We start from the raw sequence: 21178 nt of genomic DNA on the forward strand, positions 1-21178 counted from the left end.
AGCAGAAAATGCAGCCAGGATGATGAACTATGCAAGCACGCCTATAGCACCACTCAGCATGACCCATCTCTCCTATGGTACTACTCAGAGTTGTGTACATTGTAGCAAGAACTTGACTTCTATGAGATCTTCCAGCCCAAATGTTCTACTGATGTTGCCAGCTTCAAGAAGCACAATGATGGTACTCCAACTAAAGTATTGGAATCTTGGTTTCAAGGATAGTTTCGACTAGGCTAGAAAACTGAGATATGTTGATTTCAATGGTCAAAACTTGGAACATTTCAACCCAAGTTTCGATACTAGGTTTCAACCATTATATGATGTGTTTTTTATCTAATTTCTCGCCTCTTATCTATTTAAAGCATAATGAACAGAACAAACCCGATATTTTGCTTAAAAAAACTAAAAAGTTATCATTCAAGTATACTAACACACGAGAGGTTTCGAGAAATACAAACTTTGTAAAATTGAACAAACTATATTGCATACATAAATTGTTTGATAGAAAATTACATATACAACAAAACATAATAACTGAAAACAAAGTCCCATGCTTCAGTTCCAAGTTGAGTGCTTGGCTAAAAGTTGGTGGATCCATCCCCTATCTATAGAAGTACTCTAAATACTGGATGAAAGCTTCCCATGACATGTTATACTAAAGTTGTCCGGAACTAATTCACTGTGTTTCTATAGGAGAAATCATCAACGTAATGTAGATATCCCATCCTAGGAAATGTGTTATAAGGAAAAACACCCCTTACAACAACCGCTCAAGCCATCAACAAAGCAAAAATAAAAATAAAAAAATGGGAAGTTTGGAACAAGCCTTGTAAGAATCTTTCAAAATCCCCAAAGGATGAGCAAATGGTATGATTGAAAGCAAAAGAGTAACCAATTTAGAGTGAAGAAGAGGTCGAGATCAAATTTTAAAAAAATATTAATAAATAAATAAAAATAAATAAAAGAGCAGCAAGAAAATGGTTTAAGGGTCAAAACTAAAAGGGCGAAATTTAGCAGAAGCTGTCAAAACCTACGAAATCTCACAAGTTTTGAGGTTTTGACCCATCTCAGTAGAAATTTCAACCGTCTTGGTCGAACCCTGGTACTTCTTCCATTCCACCCAAATTTCATCTCCTTTTTTTCAGAAACCGAAATTTTTATACCATGCTCCTACTGTATTGATTTTTTAAGGGGAGTTTGTAACCAACCACTTCTGACAAAAGAATTGTGAGCTGCAAATTGGTGTAAAGGGTTTTACAATTTTACTATTCCAAGGTGCCTTTACACATATGGGAAAGCTATAAATTGTCTAATTTATTCTTTCACGTGTCTAACAACATGGGGTGGCATTTATAGCAAGTTGAAAAAAAAAAAAACTTTCCTCCATGGTAAACTAGAAGTCAAGAAGAGGAAGTATATACCGGATGTTCACAAAGGATTCTCAAGTATAGAAATCCAAGGGATGGTGTGCAGTGAAAGCATGCTTTTTATGGGCTGAAATGGTCCTCTAGAGAATGATTTGGGTCTTTCACGAAGCTATGACCATAACAAGGCACACTACAAGCAACATGGCCACTTATCGCACCTTGTTCATTAAGTGATCTAGTGACCGCATTATTTTCTCATTGTCTATGTTGATCAAATAGTCCTTACTAGGACACAACTGAAATTGAGAAACTGAAATCTCACTTGTGCCCAGATTTCAGGATCAATGATTTGGGGTAGTAATTAGACCTCACACGCAAACACCAGCCATGCAAGGTCTTATCAAACAAAAACTCAATTCATTCTATTTAACCTAAGTCATTTATATGTTTTCTTAGCACTACTCCGAAGGTAATTTTAGGTATGTCGTTGTCCCCAGTTCATTTAGTTCCTTCAAGTTGGATTAAGTCACTCCTCCATACGAAATCATTTAAAGGACGCCATTAAACATGACCATGCCACCTCAATCAACTTTCTAGTAGCTTATCATGCATCACTCCCAAACTAGCTCCAACATTACGATTCCTTACTTTATCCTTCCTAGTTTTGCCACTCAACATGCTCAATTCTATTACATCCATTATCTATGATGCTTCTTAACTACCCAACACTCTAAACCCAACATCATACCAAGTCGTACAACAGTCCTATAAAATTTTCTCTCAGACTTAGAGCAACTACAAGAGTACCTCTGGTTTCAGCCTATGGTGTTAGCCCCTGATATCTCATTCCGGCCATTCCCGTTGGCATTCTTTCCTTCTAAGATTTAAACAAACACGCAGTACCCCAGATGTACCTCTTTACTTCATCCACCCTATTTTAATGCACTAGGAAATCATCCTCTACAGCACCTTCATTATTTATGACCAAGCCAAGACAAATTGTGGATATAATTGTTGGTTGGTCCAATTCTATTAGAAGTTTAGTTTATGTAATTTACTATTTCTTATTGCCCAAGGGTATTTAAAAAAAAATGAGGAAGGACAGATCTCTCTCCTCTCTCTCTCTCTCTCTCTCTCTCTCTCTTGCTTGATTCTGCAACTATAGTCCATACCTATCGCCTGCCACCACTGCCATCCTCATCGCAAACTTGCAACATCCATCGTTAGCCTTCCACAGTCATCATCTGACCTGCAAATCTTGTTTGAAACTACCATCGCATATCCACCAGCACCATCAACTCACAATTCCAGCATCATCACAACACCTTGCAACTCCTTTTTAACCCATCGCTAGCTTCCTTTCCCATCACTAACCTGCAAAACACCCATTCCAGCAGCCATCGAACCAATCCTGCAACCCACCCTTCTGCCTCCTGTTAAACTCTGCAACCTCTCATCCAATTAACCTATCGTCCTATGTTAAGTTCTGGTTTTCTTCTAATCTATAATTACACATTATCTCCTAATTACACATTGGTAGCCCCCTTAATTTCTATTTTTGCCTTCTAACCCCCCAAAAAAAATGATGTTATTCCTTATGCTATAAATTCTATGACTCCCTAGATGTATTTGGTTGGTTAGGCTATTCAGTTCTGGGACATTTCAGTTGTTTAGAAATGGTGAAAACTAAAGAACAGCAAGAAATGTTTTGCAAATATGGCAGCCACCAATGGTACTACTGCTTTCTCGGTAAGATTTGACGGAACAATTTTTTTTATTTAGTCTCAATCTGCCTACCTAACTATTGCCAATTGAGGGCAATGTTAGATACATCATGGGCACCACTATTAAGCCTACAACCACAAGTGCTTCTCCGATCCATGGATCTCGAATGACTCTCTTATCATGTCATTCCTTTTGAATTCCATAAATCCAAATATTTTATGTGGATACCTATTGCTTGATACTGCAGCCCAGATTTGGTAAGCTACTACAGAAACCTATAGACAATTAGAGAATGATACACAGGTTTATAAGCTACGGAAGACGCTTCACGAGACTACCTAAGAGGAATTGATTGTGGCTCAGTATCGTGCTGAGTTGCAATCTCTTTGGGGATTATCAACCCACTAATCCAGATAATGTGGCTAAGGAAGCACGTTGATAAGATTTGGGTATATGATTTCTTGGCTGGTCTTAATGTGGAGTGTGATCAAATCAGGGTACAAGTATTGAGTCGTTCTCCCTTTCTTACACTAGAACAGTCTTATGCCCTTGTTCAATGTGAGGAAAGCCGTCAATTAGCCATGCTTCATGCTCCTATTGTGGAGAAATCAGCCCTACAATATATTAGCACCAAATCTGATTCAACCAAGGAGATTGTTGAGTGTGAGCACTGCCACAAACCATATCATACCAAAACCAACTGTTGGAAGCTCTATGCGAAGTTTGCTGATTTTGAGTTGAAAATGGCACAAAGAAGGGGAAAACCGAAGGCTAATCTTTCTGAGATTGTTCCCACAACACCCTCTGCAAACATTGGTTTTTCACAAGAGGAATTAGCCATTTTGCGACGTATTCTAGTCTTCTACTGCTGGAAGAGCCTCTACTACTATGTCCTCCACTACCTATACCAACTCCTACCTTACTACTTCAAGTAAAACTTTTACAGGCTTCCACATTTCTTCAGTTTCTGCTCCTTAAATCATTAATACAAGAGCCACTGATCATATGATAGGTTCATCCTCTTTTTTCTTACATTATTCTCCAACTTCTAGCAAAGATGAAGTTCGAAGTGTAGATGGTTATTATTCCTCCATTGTTGGAAAAGAGACCATTCAGCATTCTCCATCACTTTCTTTGTCTATAGTTTTGCATGATCCTTCTTTCTCTCCCAACTTACTTTCTATTAGTAGTCTTACACATGACTTGAATTGTGAAGTGACATTTTCTCCATCCTACTGTGTTTTATAGGATCTGGTGACAGGGAAGAAGATTGGACATGACAAACTAGACAATGGACTTTATCTACAAGAGCCAATTTGAGGATTTACTTCTACTCTGGCTGCATCTTCTCGTCAAGTCCATTTGGTAATGTCAGACATTAATTAGTGGTATTGTAGGCTAGGTCACCCCCTTCTAGGAACTCTTTAAGAAAGTATTTCCTTATTTAATTTCTTCTATAAGGATGACTTTTTTTGTGAAGCCTGCATTTTTGCGAAGCAGACTCATTCTACTTATTTACCTTCTCTTCATAATAGAAAATCTATTATTTTGTGTTAATTCATACTGGGGCCCTATGACAAGTGTCTAACAGCCATGAACTGTACTTTATCATTACACTCCATTCTACTTGGATTATCTTTAAAACAAAACAAAAAACAAAAAAGGTTTCGGTTTCGTTTCATATGATTAAAACTCATTCATGCCCAACCCGTGTCCCCGAGTCTGGTGAATTTAAGATATCGGACTCGCTATCGCCGTGCGTCCGCCCTGGGGTCCCGGGGCCGGCTCTGATAACCCGTCTTCGTGTTCCGCCTCGTGTGCTTTCCGCCTCTTACCTTATGAATAGGATGCCCAGTAGGATACTTGGTTTTACATTTCCTAATGAAGAGTCATGAGATTCTATAAGGAGACTCTTCATTTGTTATTCCCCCAAAAGTTTTTAAATGTGTGTTATGCCAAAATAACAGCCCACCAAAGTAAGCTAGCTCCCCGCAGCTTACACTACACATTTTTGGGGTATTCTGCTACTTAAAATGAGTACATAGGTTATCATCCTCCTTCAAGGAAAACTATTGTGTCCATGGAAGTAATTTTTAATGAGTATTGCCTTTCCTATACACCTTTCTAGGGTAAGAGTCCTAGAGAAGAGGTGTTCTTCCCAACTCTAGACTTTCCTACCACACATATAGACTCCCACACAGCACCACAGCACAACTTAGGAGTTCAAGAAGAATTTCCTGACTAGGGGGAGACTTCGGCCAGTATAACTAAGGAATATAATTCTCCTCCTTTTCCTAAACCTTGTGAGGAAACTGGCCAAGAGGAGACCACTACTGTGAAGCACACTATTGAGGTCTTTCAAAATAAGAATAATTAGAATAAGGAGATGCAAATTTATCAAATGAAGAATTACAATAGGCCAAAGCAGATGGAAAAAGTTGACATGTTACCACTTCAGTCCCTTGCTCCAGAATCAGATTCTATTGTTCACCCTAAGATATCTTCTTTTGATCATCCTATTGTTGTCTTGAACCCGCTTGGATCACATCTAGACAAATAGAAGCAGGGCGGCGAGCAATGACACGATATGCGCGTAAAAGGAACTAGATCTTGTACTCAGCATCCCATAGCTGAATATGTTTCTTATGACCCTTTGTCTAACTTTTACCGATCTTTTATATGCTCTCTATCATCCGTTTATGATCCTTAAAGTTGGCAGGAAGCCTATGCTGATAACAAATGGAAGCCAGCTAAGATAAAGGAAATGCAAGCAATGAAGAAAAATGAAATTTGGAAGCTATTACACTTCCTCGAAGAAAAAACCCCGTGGGCTGAAAGTGGGTGTTTGTGGTTAAACAGAGTATGGATGGATCGGTAAACAAGTTAAAGGGTAGACTAGTTGCAAAGGGGTTTACCCAGACCTATGGGGTTGATTATCCGAAGACTTCCCCCCCCCCCCTAGTTGCAAAATTGAACACTGTCAAAGTTCTATTGTTTGTAGCTATGAAGAAAAATTGTCGTACATCAATAACACACAACAGCTATATATCCCATCTCTTACTCACAATTGGGCACATTAAGCCTTGTCTTCGTTGACTTGCTCTAAAGGGCACGGTCACTACTATGGTCTTTGCCAACATTGCAAATAGTTGGTGCCTTGGTGGATCAGGTCCTTTCATCATAAGGAAGAAACTGGTGTGGATATGAATGAAGAACTAGGTTCTTAATATATAGGCAATGGCACTTTGACTAGATTCAAAGCTAAGTGAATGTGTAACTGCTGCTGAAAAACGAAAAGTGAGAAGAGGTATCAAATATCAGCCTTTTGATTTTCTAATGAGACAAAAGAGATGCAGATAAAACCAAACTCAATCTTCTCCCTGATGAAGTGTCTGTCAATTTCTGCATGTTTGTCCTCTCATGCCAAACTGGATTGTGAAGCTATGTTGATTGCAAACTTGCTATCCGGAAACAACTGTATGGGGACTTCCACTTCCGCACTTAAATCCTTCAAAAAATCACTTTATGGAATCTCCCTATCATCAAGTTTCACCACCTCTAGTGAGCATGACCAAATTTAAAGACTAGATATTTTGTCTTTATTATATTAGCTTAAAACCTTTGATTCCAAAATTGATCTCCATAAATCTAACTTGGAATTTATCACTACTTGTGTTATCATTAGCAGAAAAACATGCACCAAGGAAACTCATATTGGATGTTGCTATTTAAATCATTCATGAAAAGTGCAAATAAATATGGGCTTAAATTTAGTCCTTGATGTAACCCAATTGTAATTGGAAATTCACCACCTTGGCCTCTTCACCATTCTTCAAATTACCACTAAACCATTATACATATCTTTAACTAGGTCCACATATTTACTTGCAAAATTTCTCTACTCTAGTACTTCCCTAATTAACTCTTTTGGGACTCTATTGTAAGATTTTCAACAGAGACCCTATAAAGTTCTAGCACTCTCAATAACTTTCCACAATCTCCTAATTAGATTAATAACTTCCATTGCAAATCTTCCTAGTATAAAATCATGGTTCAAGATGCCGCTCTCGAGGGCAATCTCGCCCATGAGAAAAATTGAGATCTCGCTTCAGTTGGCGAGATCTTAGGGAGATCCAATAAATTTTCAGGGCCCAACTCATGTGAACTCAAGGGCTCATCTCAGGGGGTTTTAAAGGTAAGGTTGGGTCAAAGTTGGTATTTATTCTACTTAAGGCCCTCTAAATACACAGGTGGCCTTAGATTTGTAAGAAAACAACCTAATGTATGAGTTCTAACTTGACCCAAACTTTGAAATAGAAATGTTGCAGGAATGAACATGTAAGGTTATAAAACATAAAATATAGAACCACTAGGACATATAGATGAAAACCAAGTGATAAGATACATCAAATAACTTAAATTGTTCAAAATTTCATCCGTATGAGTACAATACAACATCACATTCTTGACTCTCCATAATACAGTAGTACAACCATCATAAGTTCATAACAAAAGAAGGTAAGATCAAATCAATCAACGCCCAACTCCACCAGCACCACGACCGTGTCGTACAAGTCCTCTACTGGCAACTCTGCATCTTTCAGCCAACTCTTTAGGAGAAATTTTCATCTTAGTTGAAGAACTCCTTCAAATGCCCTTGATTGATCTTGTTTTCTTAACGTAGATGTGTTAAACCTTGCTTAGGAGGGTTACAGATGAAGATCCAACAAGAATCAGGAGAAAAATCCAGCCAAAATCCAACTTAGGAGCTCACTAGCACAAGGTGAGAGGAGCAAGACAAGGTCAGACGAGACTAAATATCAACCTGTCTTGCTCAAGTTATGTAGAAAACAAACCTAGTTGAACTGAGATCTCAGGTTGAATAGTGATCTTGACTCAACCGAAATCTTGGTCAAGTTTTCTACCTTTTGGGACTTGCCTAGGATCTCGTCTCGCAAGGCCAAAAAAGGAGATATCGTGACATCTCCGATCATGCATAAAACCTAATTGGTTCTCAATAATGGTGGCTTATTGCCTCAAATGGGTTTCAATTACCCTTTCCCATAATCTCAGAGTATAGCTCATCAGATTTATGCCAATATGGTCATTACAACTTCGAATATCGAACCCACAAAACTTCTCCTCCAATCATTAGGTATTTTCCTTGTACTCATAATCTAATTAAACAGCTTCTTTAGCCAAGCTAGCCTATAAGTTCCTCAGCTCTTCCACACTTCTATTGGGATTTCATCTAGACCTTGTGGGATTTCATTTAAAGCTTGTGCCTTGCCTAGTTTCATCAATAAAGCTTCTTTACTTACATACATTGTAATTCTCCACTTATATGTTTGACTATTAGTGCCATGGTGAACCATGTAAAGTAGATGAAATCAAGTAGTCTACATAACTAACATCTAAACTCCAAGTGACATAAATTCCTATGACTGAACATTATGATGGGTTTCTTGCTTCTTAGGTTAATATAATCCATGATTTAAGAAAAAATATCCAAAGTTAAAACAATCAAACTTCAAAGTTCAGAATTAATCATAAAAAGAAACAGTGTTCCAATGCACAAGGCACCCACTACTTTGTAAGGTCTAGGAGCGGCACATGCATCAGTTTTACCTCCCTGCTTTGCAGGAGAGATTCTTTCCAAGTATGAACCTGCAACCAACAGGTTGCACTAGTGGAAATTGTAACCCTCACTCAAAAAAGGAAAAAGATATTCCTTCAGCCTGCACATAAATATCCTGACATGATTCCATGTAGACAGCAATACTCTTTTCAGCCAATTTGATATCTTTGGAGAATGAACTCAACTCTTCTAGCCGTATCCCAACTAAATGGGGTCAGCTACATGGACCCTGTTTTGCCATTCAACTCTATTTAGACTTTGGAAGCCACACTTTCCGTCAAACCTAAGTTATGAACACCTTATAATGGGTAATGAATCTAATCAAAATTAGAAAGAAAAAATTATCACTGAAATCCACCAAACACGTAGCCTAATTTTTTTCTTCTTTTTTTTTTTTGGGGGGGGAGGGAGGGGGGTGTACAGCTTAATAATCTTTGTCTAAGCTAATAAGGAAGAACACACATCATTTAAAAGCAAGAATGAGGAAAAGGTATCACATAGACCTGTTCTCCCACAGTGATAAACTTCAGAGTGATCTCTTCAAACGACAATATATAGTTAATCTGCAAAAGATGAAAATCCATGAACCAACCATCCTTCCGTGGGTAAAATTCTACCTCAGATCAAATGACATTGCATGGTCAATCTTAGAAAAAGAAACGAGTATCAACAATTAATAAATTATCCTTTTCCAAGTAAAATACTATTTTGTTTGATGCTTATCTTCAAATAGGTCCATGTTTATTCATAAGCAAAGCACATAGAAAAAAAAACAGACCATTAAGTATAGAGGTAGTTTCACTCGATGATTCAACTCCTTTCATAGAACCAATGAATTAGATTGATGTCAAGGAGATGCACAAGCCTACACATGTTGATGCAGAATTGTACCCAAATGGGCTTCTTCTTCTAGGAAATAACCCAGGGTTTAGTTAAATAGGTTTTGGGCCTTTGACCCTTGGGTTTATTTTTTCATAGGCCTCTTTATGAGCCTAGAATAAGGATATTTAAGCTAACTACGAATTTTGGTTTATTTTATGTATTAGAGTTTGGAGGGTTTCATTTCCGGTTCAATTTGAATTGAATTAATTTTGGGATAATTACTGTTGCCTCCTTGTACTTTGATTTTATTACTACTTTATCCCCTGTACTTTTTAAAATTACTATTCCAACCTTTAACTTTGTCAACAATTACTAATGCCCCCCTACCATTAAGCTCCGTCAGTTCTTGATGATGTGGCATCTATATATTTTTTCAAAATCCCAAAAATAACCTTGCAATTATCTTTTTACTTATTTGCTCTTTTTTCAAGTTATAATACTATCCTTAATAGGAAAAAATTAACTTTAATTTCACTTTTCTTTTTTAAAAAGAAACCACCAAATAAAGGAAAGGTGTGATTTTTTTTTTTCTCTAAAAATAAATTACCAAATAAAGGAATGATGTAATTAAATAGAAACTAAAATATTAAGAAATATCAAATTTAATTCAAAGCTGAAAATTGAAAATCACCTAATATATGCTGACCATTATGTATGTTACCAAATTTTCTATCAATTAGATCTTATATGCTAATTTGTTTGTAGAACTTCCATCATGGTGATTATGAAAAATTTAAGTGGAATGTGAAAGTTTCAACAATTATAAGTATGTGGTCCCACCAAATCCAAAACTAGTTCTAAAATATAAGATTTTAAAGATATAATTGACATGCAATATAGTTTCTATAAATGAGGGTAATGCCGTATTTTCTACTTATTAATTTTAAGGGCAAAATAGACATTTTATATTTGATGTTAACAGTCACTTAACACCTTTAGAAGTGAGGGGGGCAATAGTAATTTCACAAAGAAGAGGGTTTGATTAGTAATAAAACTAAAGTACAAGGGGGCAATAGTAATTATGCCATTAATTTTTTGTACATTAAGAGGTTACTTGAATGCCTAAGTTATCACAACTTAAAAATAGGAATGTATTTAGGACCCTACACTTCCATGCATACCCCAAGAGAGTCAAATTATGTTTTATAAAAAAATTATGTTCCTTTCATATAGGTTATGGGCCTCTGATCGTATGGATTTATTTTATCATAGGCCTCATTTATGGGCATGGAGTAGGGGTAATTAGGCTAAGTAGAAATTTAGGCTTATTAATCAACCAAAAAAAAAAATTTAGGTTTATTTTATGTTTCAGTGTTTAGACAGGCTCAACTACGGTTCAACTTAAGTTTATTTTTTTTTTTTTTTTTACAACCACCCTTCTTCTCACCTCCCCACCCCCCCCCCAAAATAATTTTTATTTATTTTGACCCCCCCCCCCCCCCCCCCCCCAGCCGGGGGGTAGGGTTGTCAATTTTCAACCCAAACCGTTAAAACCGGACCGAACCGGCCTGTTATAGCCAAAACCGGCCCGAACCGATCCTTAATGGGCCGTAATTGGGTTGAGGGTCCTCAGCCCGAACGGTTTCGGGCTGGCCCGGCCCAGCCCGTGTGCGGCCCGTCAGCCGTTAGCCTTTTACATAAATAAAATTAAAATATTAAATGTAATTAATTTTTTTTGGCATTGTTCAAATGTAATTAATGATCCATGAATTTCGGTGTTTGAGACGTTGAAACTTGAGTTTGAGTAGTTGAGAGTTGAGTGTTAACACGTTTAAGGTTTAAGTTTTAAGTTTTAATTTTTTAAATTTCAAATTTCATTTAGTTTTATTATTTTAAAATTTAACAGTCTTAATTAATAACTCTTAAGTCTTAATCTTAATCGTTAACTTTTTAATTTTCAAATTTCATTTAGTTTTATTATTTTAAAATTTAAAAGTCTTAATTGATAACTCTTAACTCTTAAGTCTTAATCTTAATCGTTAACGCTGTTTCACCGTTTACACATGATAGAAAAATCTAAATTCTTTATTTTTTGAGGGTGGAGGGTGGTTTGGATCAAGCTAATGCCATCACTTATCGTTGAATCTACTTGGAGTCTTCATCCTCTATCTTTTGTAGTTTTGTGTATGAGAAACTAGGATTTGGAGTTGAGGAAAAAATAAAAATAAATTTTAATATTGATTTTTAATTTAGTCCAAACCGTTAGCCAAATCGAATCCAAACCATTAGGCCAAACCGTTAGTCAACCCGAACCCAAACCGCACAAACCGAAACCGCACAAACCGAAACCGTTATCTTTTAAATGGGCTGGGGGTTTTTCAGCCCGAAACCGTTAGGCCCGGCCCGAAACCGCTTCAAACCGCACCGTTGACACCCCTAGCTGAGAGAGCTATGTTTTATTCAAAATTCAATTCCTTTTAAATTAGGACATCATAATTGGCCATAACCCCCCCCCCCCCCCCCCCCCAAAAAAAAAAAAGAAAGAAAAAATCAACATCGAATGAATATCACAGAAGAGTTTGATTTTCGCTTAGCAAAGCTTCTTTGCCTTCTTCTCCAGTGAAATAGTGATCCTTGCCTAGTGTTTCGAGTCTTGGCTGTCAGCTCTAGTCTACAAATATCAAGTAGTTGTTGGGACTGATAGCATCAGTCAACTCCTTGTCAGTGAGAAACCTAGGAGGTTCCAATCAAGTTAGCCCTTCAATCATGGTGGGAGATCTCATGAGATGTCTCGCTATCCTGAGATAGCGATCCTAAGATAGCGAGACGCGATAAGAGGTGAGAGTGGAGAGATGGAAGATCTCATGTTGAGATCTCGCGAGGTCTCACCTCGCGAGATCTCGCCAATATCTCGGCGAGATCTCATGTAAGGTGGTCCAACCACCTCTTTAAGGGGTTTAAAAACCATTGTCTCGCTCGAGAGAGGCATATCTCTCATCTCTCTCACTGCAAGTCCATTTTTTGCCAAAAGAGTCGATTCTTGGCCAGAATTCATTGGGAATTCAACTTCTAAACATTATTAACACATCTACAACAGCATATTCAAGCCTATTTCAAGTGATCTTCAACAAAGGTAAGATTTTCCCCCAGATTTGAATTTTTTCGAATAGAAGGTTCTACAATGGGTGTGTGAGTGTAGTATAAATATATGTTGATGATCAAGCTTTGATCTGCACTTTCATGGAAAAATTTTAATTTTCTGTTGTTAATTTTTTTTTCGTATTTAAAAAATATATTATCAAAAAAATTAAAATTATAAATTATAAATAAATACTTATGATATGAATGTGGTTATCACTTATGTTAAACTACATTGAGAGGGCTACAATCCCATGCATTCATATTTTGATTATCATGCTTGCTGTATTTATTTTTATTTTTTTATTTAAATAATTAAATAAAATAATTTTAAAAATAATGTTATTAAAAAATTATCTTTTTTTTTTTAAATGATGCTCATATTATGTAGTTTATTTTAAAAATACAAACATATTTGTTTGGGCATTGTATATATGTTATCTTGGAACAAAGTGTGTGTTTTGTTGTTTTATAAATTGTTTTTACATAAAATAATTATAAAAATTAATATTTTATTTAAAAAAAAAACTTTTTTTTTAAATGATGTTCATATTATGTAGTTTATTTTAAAAATACAAACATGTTTATTTGAGCATTGTATATATGTTATCTTAGAACAAAATGTGTGTTTTGATGTTTTATAAATTGTTTTTACATGTTTTTATTTATCTAAAAATTATTCTAATGATTATTTGGGAACATTCATACATGTATTTCAGTGTTGTACACTTGTATCTTAATGGCAACTAGTGGGAGTCGCGGCATTGGTAGTGGGACTTGGGACATTGCTTGGCAACATGGGGATCCACTGACTGCCGACAAGAAAAGATCTCGATGCAAATATTGCCTTAAGACCTTGAATTCTTGTGGTTCAACCAGATTAAAACAACATTTGGCTGGTGGCAGCAAAGATGTTCCAAGTGTCCCAAGGTTCCTTATGAAGTGCAAAAAGCAATTGTAGCAACTTTAGAGGGAGGAAAACAAAAAAAGGAGGAGATGGCGCAAAAGCAAAGGGAATTTGAGGATACAGTGCTGGCTAGACCTTTTGTTGATGTTGATGAGGAGTCAGACGACGATGAGGAGAGGAGGGTTATGGGTGTTGAGTCACAGGCCGAGTGGAGACAAATGAAGGCTGCAATGGAAGCTAGCAGATAGTCCTCACATTTTGAGAATTTGAGGCAATATGAACAGACAAGAGGAGCAAGTGGTTCGGGGTCAGGGGCATCCATGCCACCTAGACATAGTTTTCACACAAGTGAGAGGACCAAAAGGAGGAGGAAGACTAGACATTATGATGCCACATTTGACCAAGACCCCTCCCTCTTCAAGCATCAAGACATCTATCAAAGAAGCATTCCATATATGTTTGTTGGCGGTAATGAAGGCAGTAGGGAGGAGGAAGCTAGGTTGGCAATCAGCAAATTCATGCTCTACAACAACATTGCAGCCAATACAGCCAAAACACCATACTATCAGGGGATGATCAATGTAGTTGCTAGGGCCGGTGTAGGGGTTAAAGGCCCAACAGCTTAGGAAGTAATGAATAAATATTTACCAAATGTAAAGCAGGAGGTGGATGAATACATTGGTTCATTAAAGGAAAAAAGGAGTACATATGGTGTTACTGTGATGGCTGGTGGATGGATTGGTACTACTAGACAATCCATCATTAATTTCATGTTGAGCTACAATGGAAAGACATCCTTCCTTAAGTCAGTGGATGCCTCAGATAAAATCAAAGATGCTGACTATCTTTCATTACAAGCTTCTTAGGGAGGTGGTCATCGAGGTAGGGCCAAAGAATGTTATCCAAATTGTCACAGATAACGGTGCTAACTTAAAAAAAGCAGGTGAAATGTTGATGAAGAAGAAGAGCAATAGGATCCACCTCTTTTGGACACCATGTGCAGCACATTCGATTGATCTTATGTTGAAGGACTTAGGGAAAAGAAAGTCAATTAATGTTGTGGTTGACAGGGCTAGAAGGGTAAGTAATTTTATTTATAATCATGGTTATGTGTTGAAGATGATGAGGAACCCCTGTAAGGGTGATTTAGTCAAGACTGGATTGACTAGATTCGCCACCAACTATGTAGCTTTGAAAAGCTTCCAGAAGAAAGTGGTGGGTCTATGGCACATGTTTGCAAGTGAGGAGTGGTTTAATTGACGTGGATCTAGCCATCCTGATGTAGTACTAGCCCAACAAACCATTGTTGATGATTCCTTTTGGAGGCAGCTAAATAGGACAATGGGCATTATAGAGCCTATTGTGTTTGTTTTAAGGACGGTGGATTCGAAGAAGAAGCCCACAAATATGCTGCCCTCCAGCAAATGAAAGAGTTGGTTAGAGTTGCTGCCCCTAGCTCCTTCAAATCCTACAAAAGGATCATCAATAATAGATGGGAGACGCACTTGATGCATCCTTTGCACTTGGCTGGTGAGTCACTTTTAAGTCTGTTGAAGTATATACACTTGGGCTATTTACTGTTCACGACACTATTCACGTGAACAGTAAAAAATCTGTTTTTACTGTTCACGATACTGTTCACGTGAATAGTAAAATCTGTGTTACTGTTCACGTGATCAGTATATGCTAGTGATGCTACCGTATTTTCTATTTCTGATGTAAGAGTCTTGCTACATAAGTTTGGGAGTTTTTAGAAAGCATAGTTTCTATTTTGGTGTTAGTTTCTATTTTCATAACTTTCTATTTTAGGAGTTAGGAAGTTACTAAAGCTGTAATATTTTGTTTCCTTTTTTCTAGAGGGCAATTACTTGTCTTTCAAGTTGTATTAGATTCATTAGAAGCTATAAATAAAAGTGCTCTGTGATTCTAGACTCTTTAAGCAAGAATCACAAGCCTCTTTTACTAGTTCTTCATCTCTCTTCTCTTCTTCTTTTTCTCTCTTTTCTTTGTTCAAGTTCAACAAGTGTTTTGATTATTTAATGCTTGTTTTCTAACAAAGTCTTTTAAGTTTTTGTTGTATACTTTAATTTACATTCTTAATTTGTTATAAGTTATAAGTTATAACTTATAATTTATAAAAAGTAAACAACCAAATTACTAACCAAATTTTTTATTTCCACAATACAAGCTTACTACCTCAACCCAAAGTAACCATTACAATAATGATTTGGGGCTTAATGTAAGGTTGATGAATGCGGTGCAAGACATGGTGGAGAAGCTTGTGTCAAATCCCGTCATGCAAGGAACAATTAATGGAGAGGTGAGAACTTATTCAATTGTTTCTTCAACTTCTTGCATTTGCGCATTAAGCATATACATAATACAATAATTGAAGAATTGGTGTACAGATCAGGGAGTTCAGAGATGCCTTTGGGAGTTTTGAAAAGCCTTCTACAGTTGCAACTAGGCCAAAAAATAATCCTGGTAAATAGTCCATTACTATAAGTCATTAAGTCTATAACTCTGTAAATGATAACTGATAAGTTATATAAATATTAAGATTTACTTGCCTAATGCATTCTTTTTTTTGGTTATGCAGCTGACTGGTGGGTGCTATATGGAACTAGTGCACCAAATCTCAGGGACATAGCAATTAAAGTACTCTCACAGACTTGCTCATCCTCTGGTTGCGAGAGGAACTAGAGCACCTTCTTGTTCATCCATAGTAAGGTACGGAACATATTGGAGAGTAAGAGGCTCGAGGATTTAATGTATGTGCATTACAACATGAGATTGAGAGTAGGGCACATACAAGATGATGTGAAGGACGACAATCGCGAACCAATTGAGTTGATTGATATATTACATAAGCCCCCTACAGAAGATGAGGAAGATGATGTCATATATCATTTAGGGATTGAGGTGGCCCAATGCTGGATGGGCCAAGAGGGCAGCCAGATCCTACCAATGCTGCTGCTATGGGACCAAATGTTGTGGCTGAGCACGTGTCTTCTGATGAGGGTCAAGCTGCTATAGCAGCATCAGAAGGACCAACTGTACCATTTGTGGAGCCAACTGGTCGACTTGAAACAACTGCGGTGACATCTAGTAATGGTGGTTCAGATGATGCCGATGATACCAGAGGGCCAAGTGGCCCAAGTCAGCCATCAAGTCATGAAGGCAGTCAGGCCGGTGGTGTTGTTGGTGGAAGTCAACGTCAATAAAGGGAGTCACCTCCACCAGGTCCTAGTCATCCGACACATGCGAGCCACAGTTCCCCTATCTCTCGAACTTATGCTAGGAGTAGGAAGAGCAAATCAAACTAGGGGCAAACGAATGATGATGCGAGCATGCATGATCTTGAATTGAACATGGGAAGCATAAGCCTAGATCATGGTCACAGTGATTCACAACAGCAAAGTTTGGATAGTTGGCAGACATCGGGGTACCTATACAGGGAACAAAGCACAAGGTCAGATTATACTGGGTATTCTTCTTATGGAGATCACGCTATTCCTCAAGACCCTGCACCTAGAGAGTACACATATGGGAGTGAAGGTGGGTTGTTAACTGAGTGGTTTAGAAACCCCTACCCATATACTCAACAGCAATATGAACAACAACAACAAGAAGAATGGCACTTTCACCCACCCACGATTGACGGTTATCCCAGAGTGCTATTCCTCCAATATTCTGACATGGAGACATATCAGTTCCATATAAACCGATATGTGACATACTACAGTGATGGGTGGACTTGGGAGTCATATGTGGCCACCGTTCAGAATCAATTGATGCAAAATGTTGAGTGATATTCTTATAGTCTTGTAAGTTGTAAATTGTAATCATGTTACTTTTGTACTCTTGTCAATCATGTGACTTGTGAATTGTGATTGTGAACTTATAGATTATGATTTATGACTTACTAAAAGTCTAAAACTTCTTATGGTTGTAAAATTTTAGACATTTAACTATTTAAGTTCTTTGATAGTTTGATGACTTTGATCACTTGAATACTTGATGTGTAATGTTAATGTATTTGATACTTGATAGTTGATAACTTGAATTACTTAATATCTTTACATTAAATGTTGTCTAACCTTGCATTTCACAGAATTTTGGTTTTACACATAGGGTCAACTTAGAAGACATACTTAGGGTTATTTTCTCACAAATCTAAGGCCACAATGTGTACAAAAGGCCTTAAATAGGCTAAATACCAAGTTTCAGCCCAACCGGGGCCCTAAAACCCACCAAGATGGGCCACCGAAATTACGCCAGTTTTTTAGTAGATCTCGACCAAGATCTCGCTCAAGAGCGAGATCTCCCACCCCACCATGCCTTCAATTATGTTGAAGACCCTCCTCCATCATCGTTCTCTTCAAGTTTAAGACTTAAACGAGCTGCTGCCGTTGAAGACTGCATCTCTACAACACGATTTTCTAGAGGACATATCACTGAAGGTTTTAAGGTTACTTGGAAGTTTTCTCAAATGCTAAATTTTAAGTTTTCAACAAACTGGGTTGGGATTTTGGGTATTAAAAGCAGAATCTATAGGTTAGACCAGGTTTTAGAGACTGAATTTGGGGATGGGTTTGGGTAGAATGACGAGGGGCCTATCAGCTGTATTTGATCCAAATTTGAGAGAATTCAGGTGGCTGGTGAGGGCTGGGAAGAAAACAAAGGGATCTCCTTTGAGGTTAGGGTTAAAGATCTAGGGTTTCAATGGAGGGAGTGGCAGCAAGGTAGTTCGAGCGTCAGATTTGATGAAAGGAGGCTGCAGGCTGAATTTTGAATGGCTTCGAATGGTGAAAAGCTGTGGAGGGTTTTTAATGGATAGGGATTGTAGAAAGCAAAAATTGAGAAGGGGTAGCCAGGGTTTAGGAAATTAGGGATAAGAAGAAGAAGAAGAAGATATGGTGTTGGGATGATTCAAGTTACTGATGTTGCACAACGACCTTGACAGCTGCTTGTTAAACTAAGAATATCCTTGAACTTGCGAGAAATTTCAGCAACTTGAATGAGACGAAATCATATAAGAAGGCGGAATAAGAAGGTGACGAAGTCTACGCCACCGTACAATACCAGTAGCAATGAAATAAACTCAACAGTTAATTCATCAATTCATTTGCTATTCTTAAATAGCATATAAAAGACTCAAAAATAGATTCCTACACACTACGCTAACAAGGAAGGGCGGCCTAACCTGATCATTAACATGCTAGGTACTAGGACACTGAACAAGAACCAAAACAATTTTACAACTTAAAAGGGAATATTCCCTTAGCTGAAAAGAATATTCTGAAATAACTTAAATTGTAGAGGATGATGTTTTCCAAATAACTAAAATAAGGTGGGTGATGTGGAGAGGTGTGTCCGCAGTCTTGCATGATCAATGTATTCCTCTAAAGCTAAAAGGAAAATTTAATAGGACCAGATGTATAGTGTGGAGTGTTGGATGTTAAGAAGCATCATATAGATAAATAAATTCAATGTAGTAGAAATAAGAGTGCTAAGATGAATGAGTGGTAAAACTAGGAAGGATAAAGTACAAAATGATCATAATAGAGTTGGTCTAGGAGTAGCTCCAACAAATGATAAACTACGAGAAAGTCAATTGAGGTCGCATAATCAAGTTCAATGGAGGCCCTTAAATGCCATTGTACGGAGAAGCAATTTAATCTAGATCTAAAGAATCAAAAGAACTAGGGTAGATACAAAGATTACCTTAAAGAGATGGGGTGAGAAAGGATATAGTGTGGAGTGTTGGATGTTAAGAAGCATCATATAGATAAATAAATTCAATGTAGTAGAAATAAGAGTGCTAAGATGAATGAGTGGTAAAACTAGGAAGGATAAAGTACAAAATGATCATAATAGAGTTGGTCTAGGAGTAGCTCCAACAAATGATAAACTACGAGAAAGTCAATTGAGGTCGCATAATCAAGTTCAATGGAGGCCCTTAAATGCCATTGTACGGAGAAGCAATTTAATCCAGATCTAAAGAATCAAAAGAACTAGGGTAGATACAAAGATTACCTTAAAGAGATGGGGTGAGAAAGGATATGCATAGTTGAGGCCTTATATCTAGTATGGCCTCAAATAGAGCCGATGGAATGCAAGGACTCATGTAGCCGACCTCATTTAGTTGGAAAGTGTCTTCTTGTTGTGAACCACCAGTTTACGTATAGCTCACAATTCGATGCAACATGACCAGACAAAGCACATGTAGACCAACATTCCATTAAGCAAAAGATTGACTTTGGAAACATCTCCAGTTCTTCTATGAAGAAAGGAAATCAATTTTCCTGATACCATGGAAAGAATTCAAGCGATATGGTCAAAATATCGCTCGAAATGTTTGCAAAATCTGAAATCGAAACTAAATGCATGTACAGATACAAGAAATGTCAGATATCGTTTCGTATCAACAGAGTCAGAATTTCGGCCAGATACCATATCGGGCCGAAACGACACCTGCGCAGCTTATAAAATACCCAAAATCGACTCAGTTTCGACCTACCGAGCCCCTTTCATCATTTCGAGTGATATCGCCCTTTGCATTTCAACCTGTTTTTGAAATTTTTTATGATTTCTCTTGCTTTCATCCCCTTTTACACCTAATTTCTACAATTCCATTTCCTTCAAACACTTGATTTGCTCCTCCATTTGTGCATTTTCTCAAATCTTGCAAGGTGAGTAACCAACTTCCTCATTTTTTTATTTTTGTTTCATTTGTGCCTTAAATCTTAGATTGCTTCCAAATTTATGTATGTTTACTTTAGTGTCTTGATCTATGAATTTGTAGTGTCAAAATTATTTTTTTATTCTTCCTACTATTTTTTTATTTTTCTGTTATTAAAAATTATTTACTAAATTATGTATATTGCTAAAAATGTGTATGTATAATACATGTATAAGCTTCAAATTAATGTATGTGAGAATTGAGACACCATATTGCTGTTATGGTGTTGAATTAATTTTTTTTTCCTGTTAAATATGTAATTTTACTGTATTTAATATATATTTAAATATTAAAAAAAACTAATTAATTTCTGTTTTAAATTTAAAAATAGCAGAGTATTAGTGGAAGCATGTATGCAATTTTTGGAGCATGTTGAGGATATTTTTAAGATAGTTTGTGTGTATTTTATATATTTTAAAATTATTTATATATTAAAAAATACTTATATAGTTATATATTTTTTTTATATTTAAAAATTGGAGGTTATTAATAGAAGCATGTATGTCATTTTTGGAGCATATTGTGGAGCTTTTCAAGATACTTAGTGTGTATTTCTTGTATCAGGCACTCTCTTTTAAAGATGTCAGATATAGCTTGGCAACATGGGAGGCCACTAACAGCTGATAGGAGGAAGAGCGAGTGTAATTACTGCAAGAAACAAATAGGAGGAGATGGGGCCACTAGATTGAAGGTGCATCTAGCTGGTGGCAACAAGGATGTAACAGGGTGCCCAAAGATACCTGTAGATGTCAAGAGGCAATGGCCTCATATTAGTGGTGGAAAGCAAAAGAGGAAAGAGAAGAGAACACAGAGGGAGGAGTTCGAGGACGCCTGCT

At 37.0% G+C, this 21178-nt stretch overlaps 1 protein-coding gene across 1 annotated transcript in view; it reads right to left on the reverse strand.

Moving 5' to 3' along the window:
- The window catches only part of LOC149004509 (vacuolar sorting protein 18-like), a 112433-nt gene that overhangs the window by 55015 nt on the left and 36240 nt on the right, over positions 1-21178 (reverse strand). The window contains exon 12 of the mRNA XM_089168422.1: positions 9234-9293. Within this exon, the coding sequence (XP_089024548.1) occupies positions 9234-9293 (60 nt within the window). The remainder of the gene's footprint in view (positions 1-9233; positions 9294-21178) is intronic.

Source organism: Hakea prostrata, chromosome 9, assembly GCF_041222555.1.
Source record: "Hakea prostrata isolate BN-2017 chromosome 9, UWA_Hpros_2, whole genome shotgun sequence".
Classification (NCBI taxonomy): Eukaryota; Viridiplantae; Streptophyta; class Magnoliopsida; order Proteales; family Proteaceae; genus Hakea; species Hakea prostrata.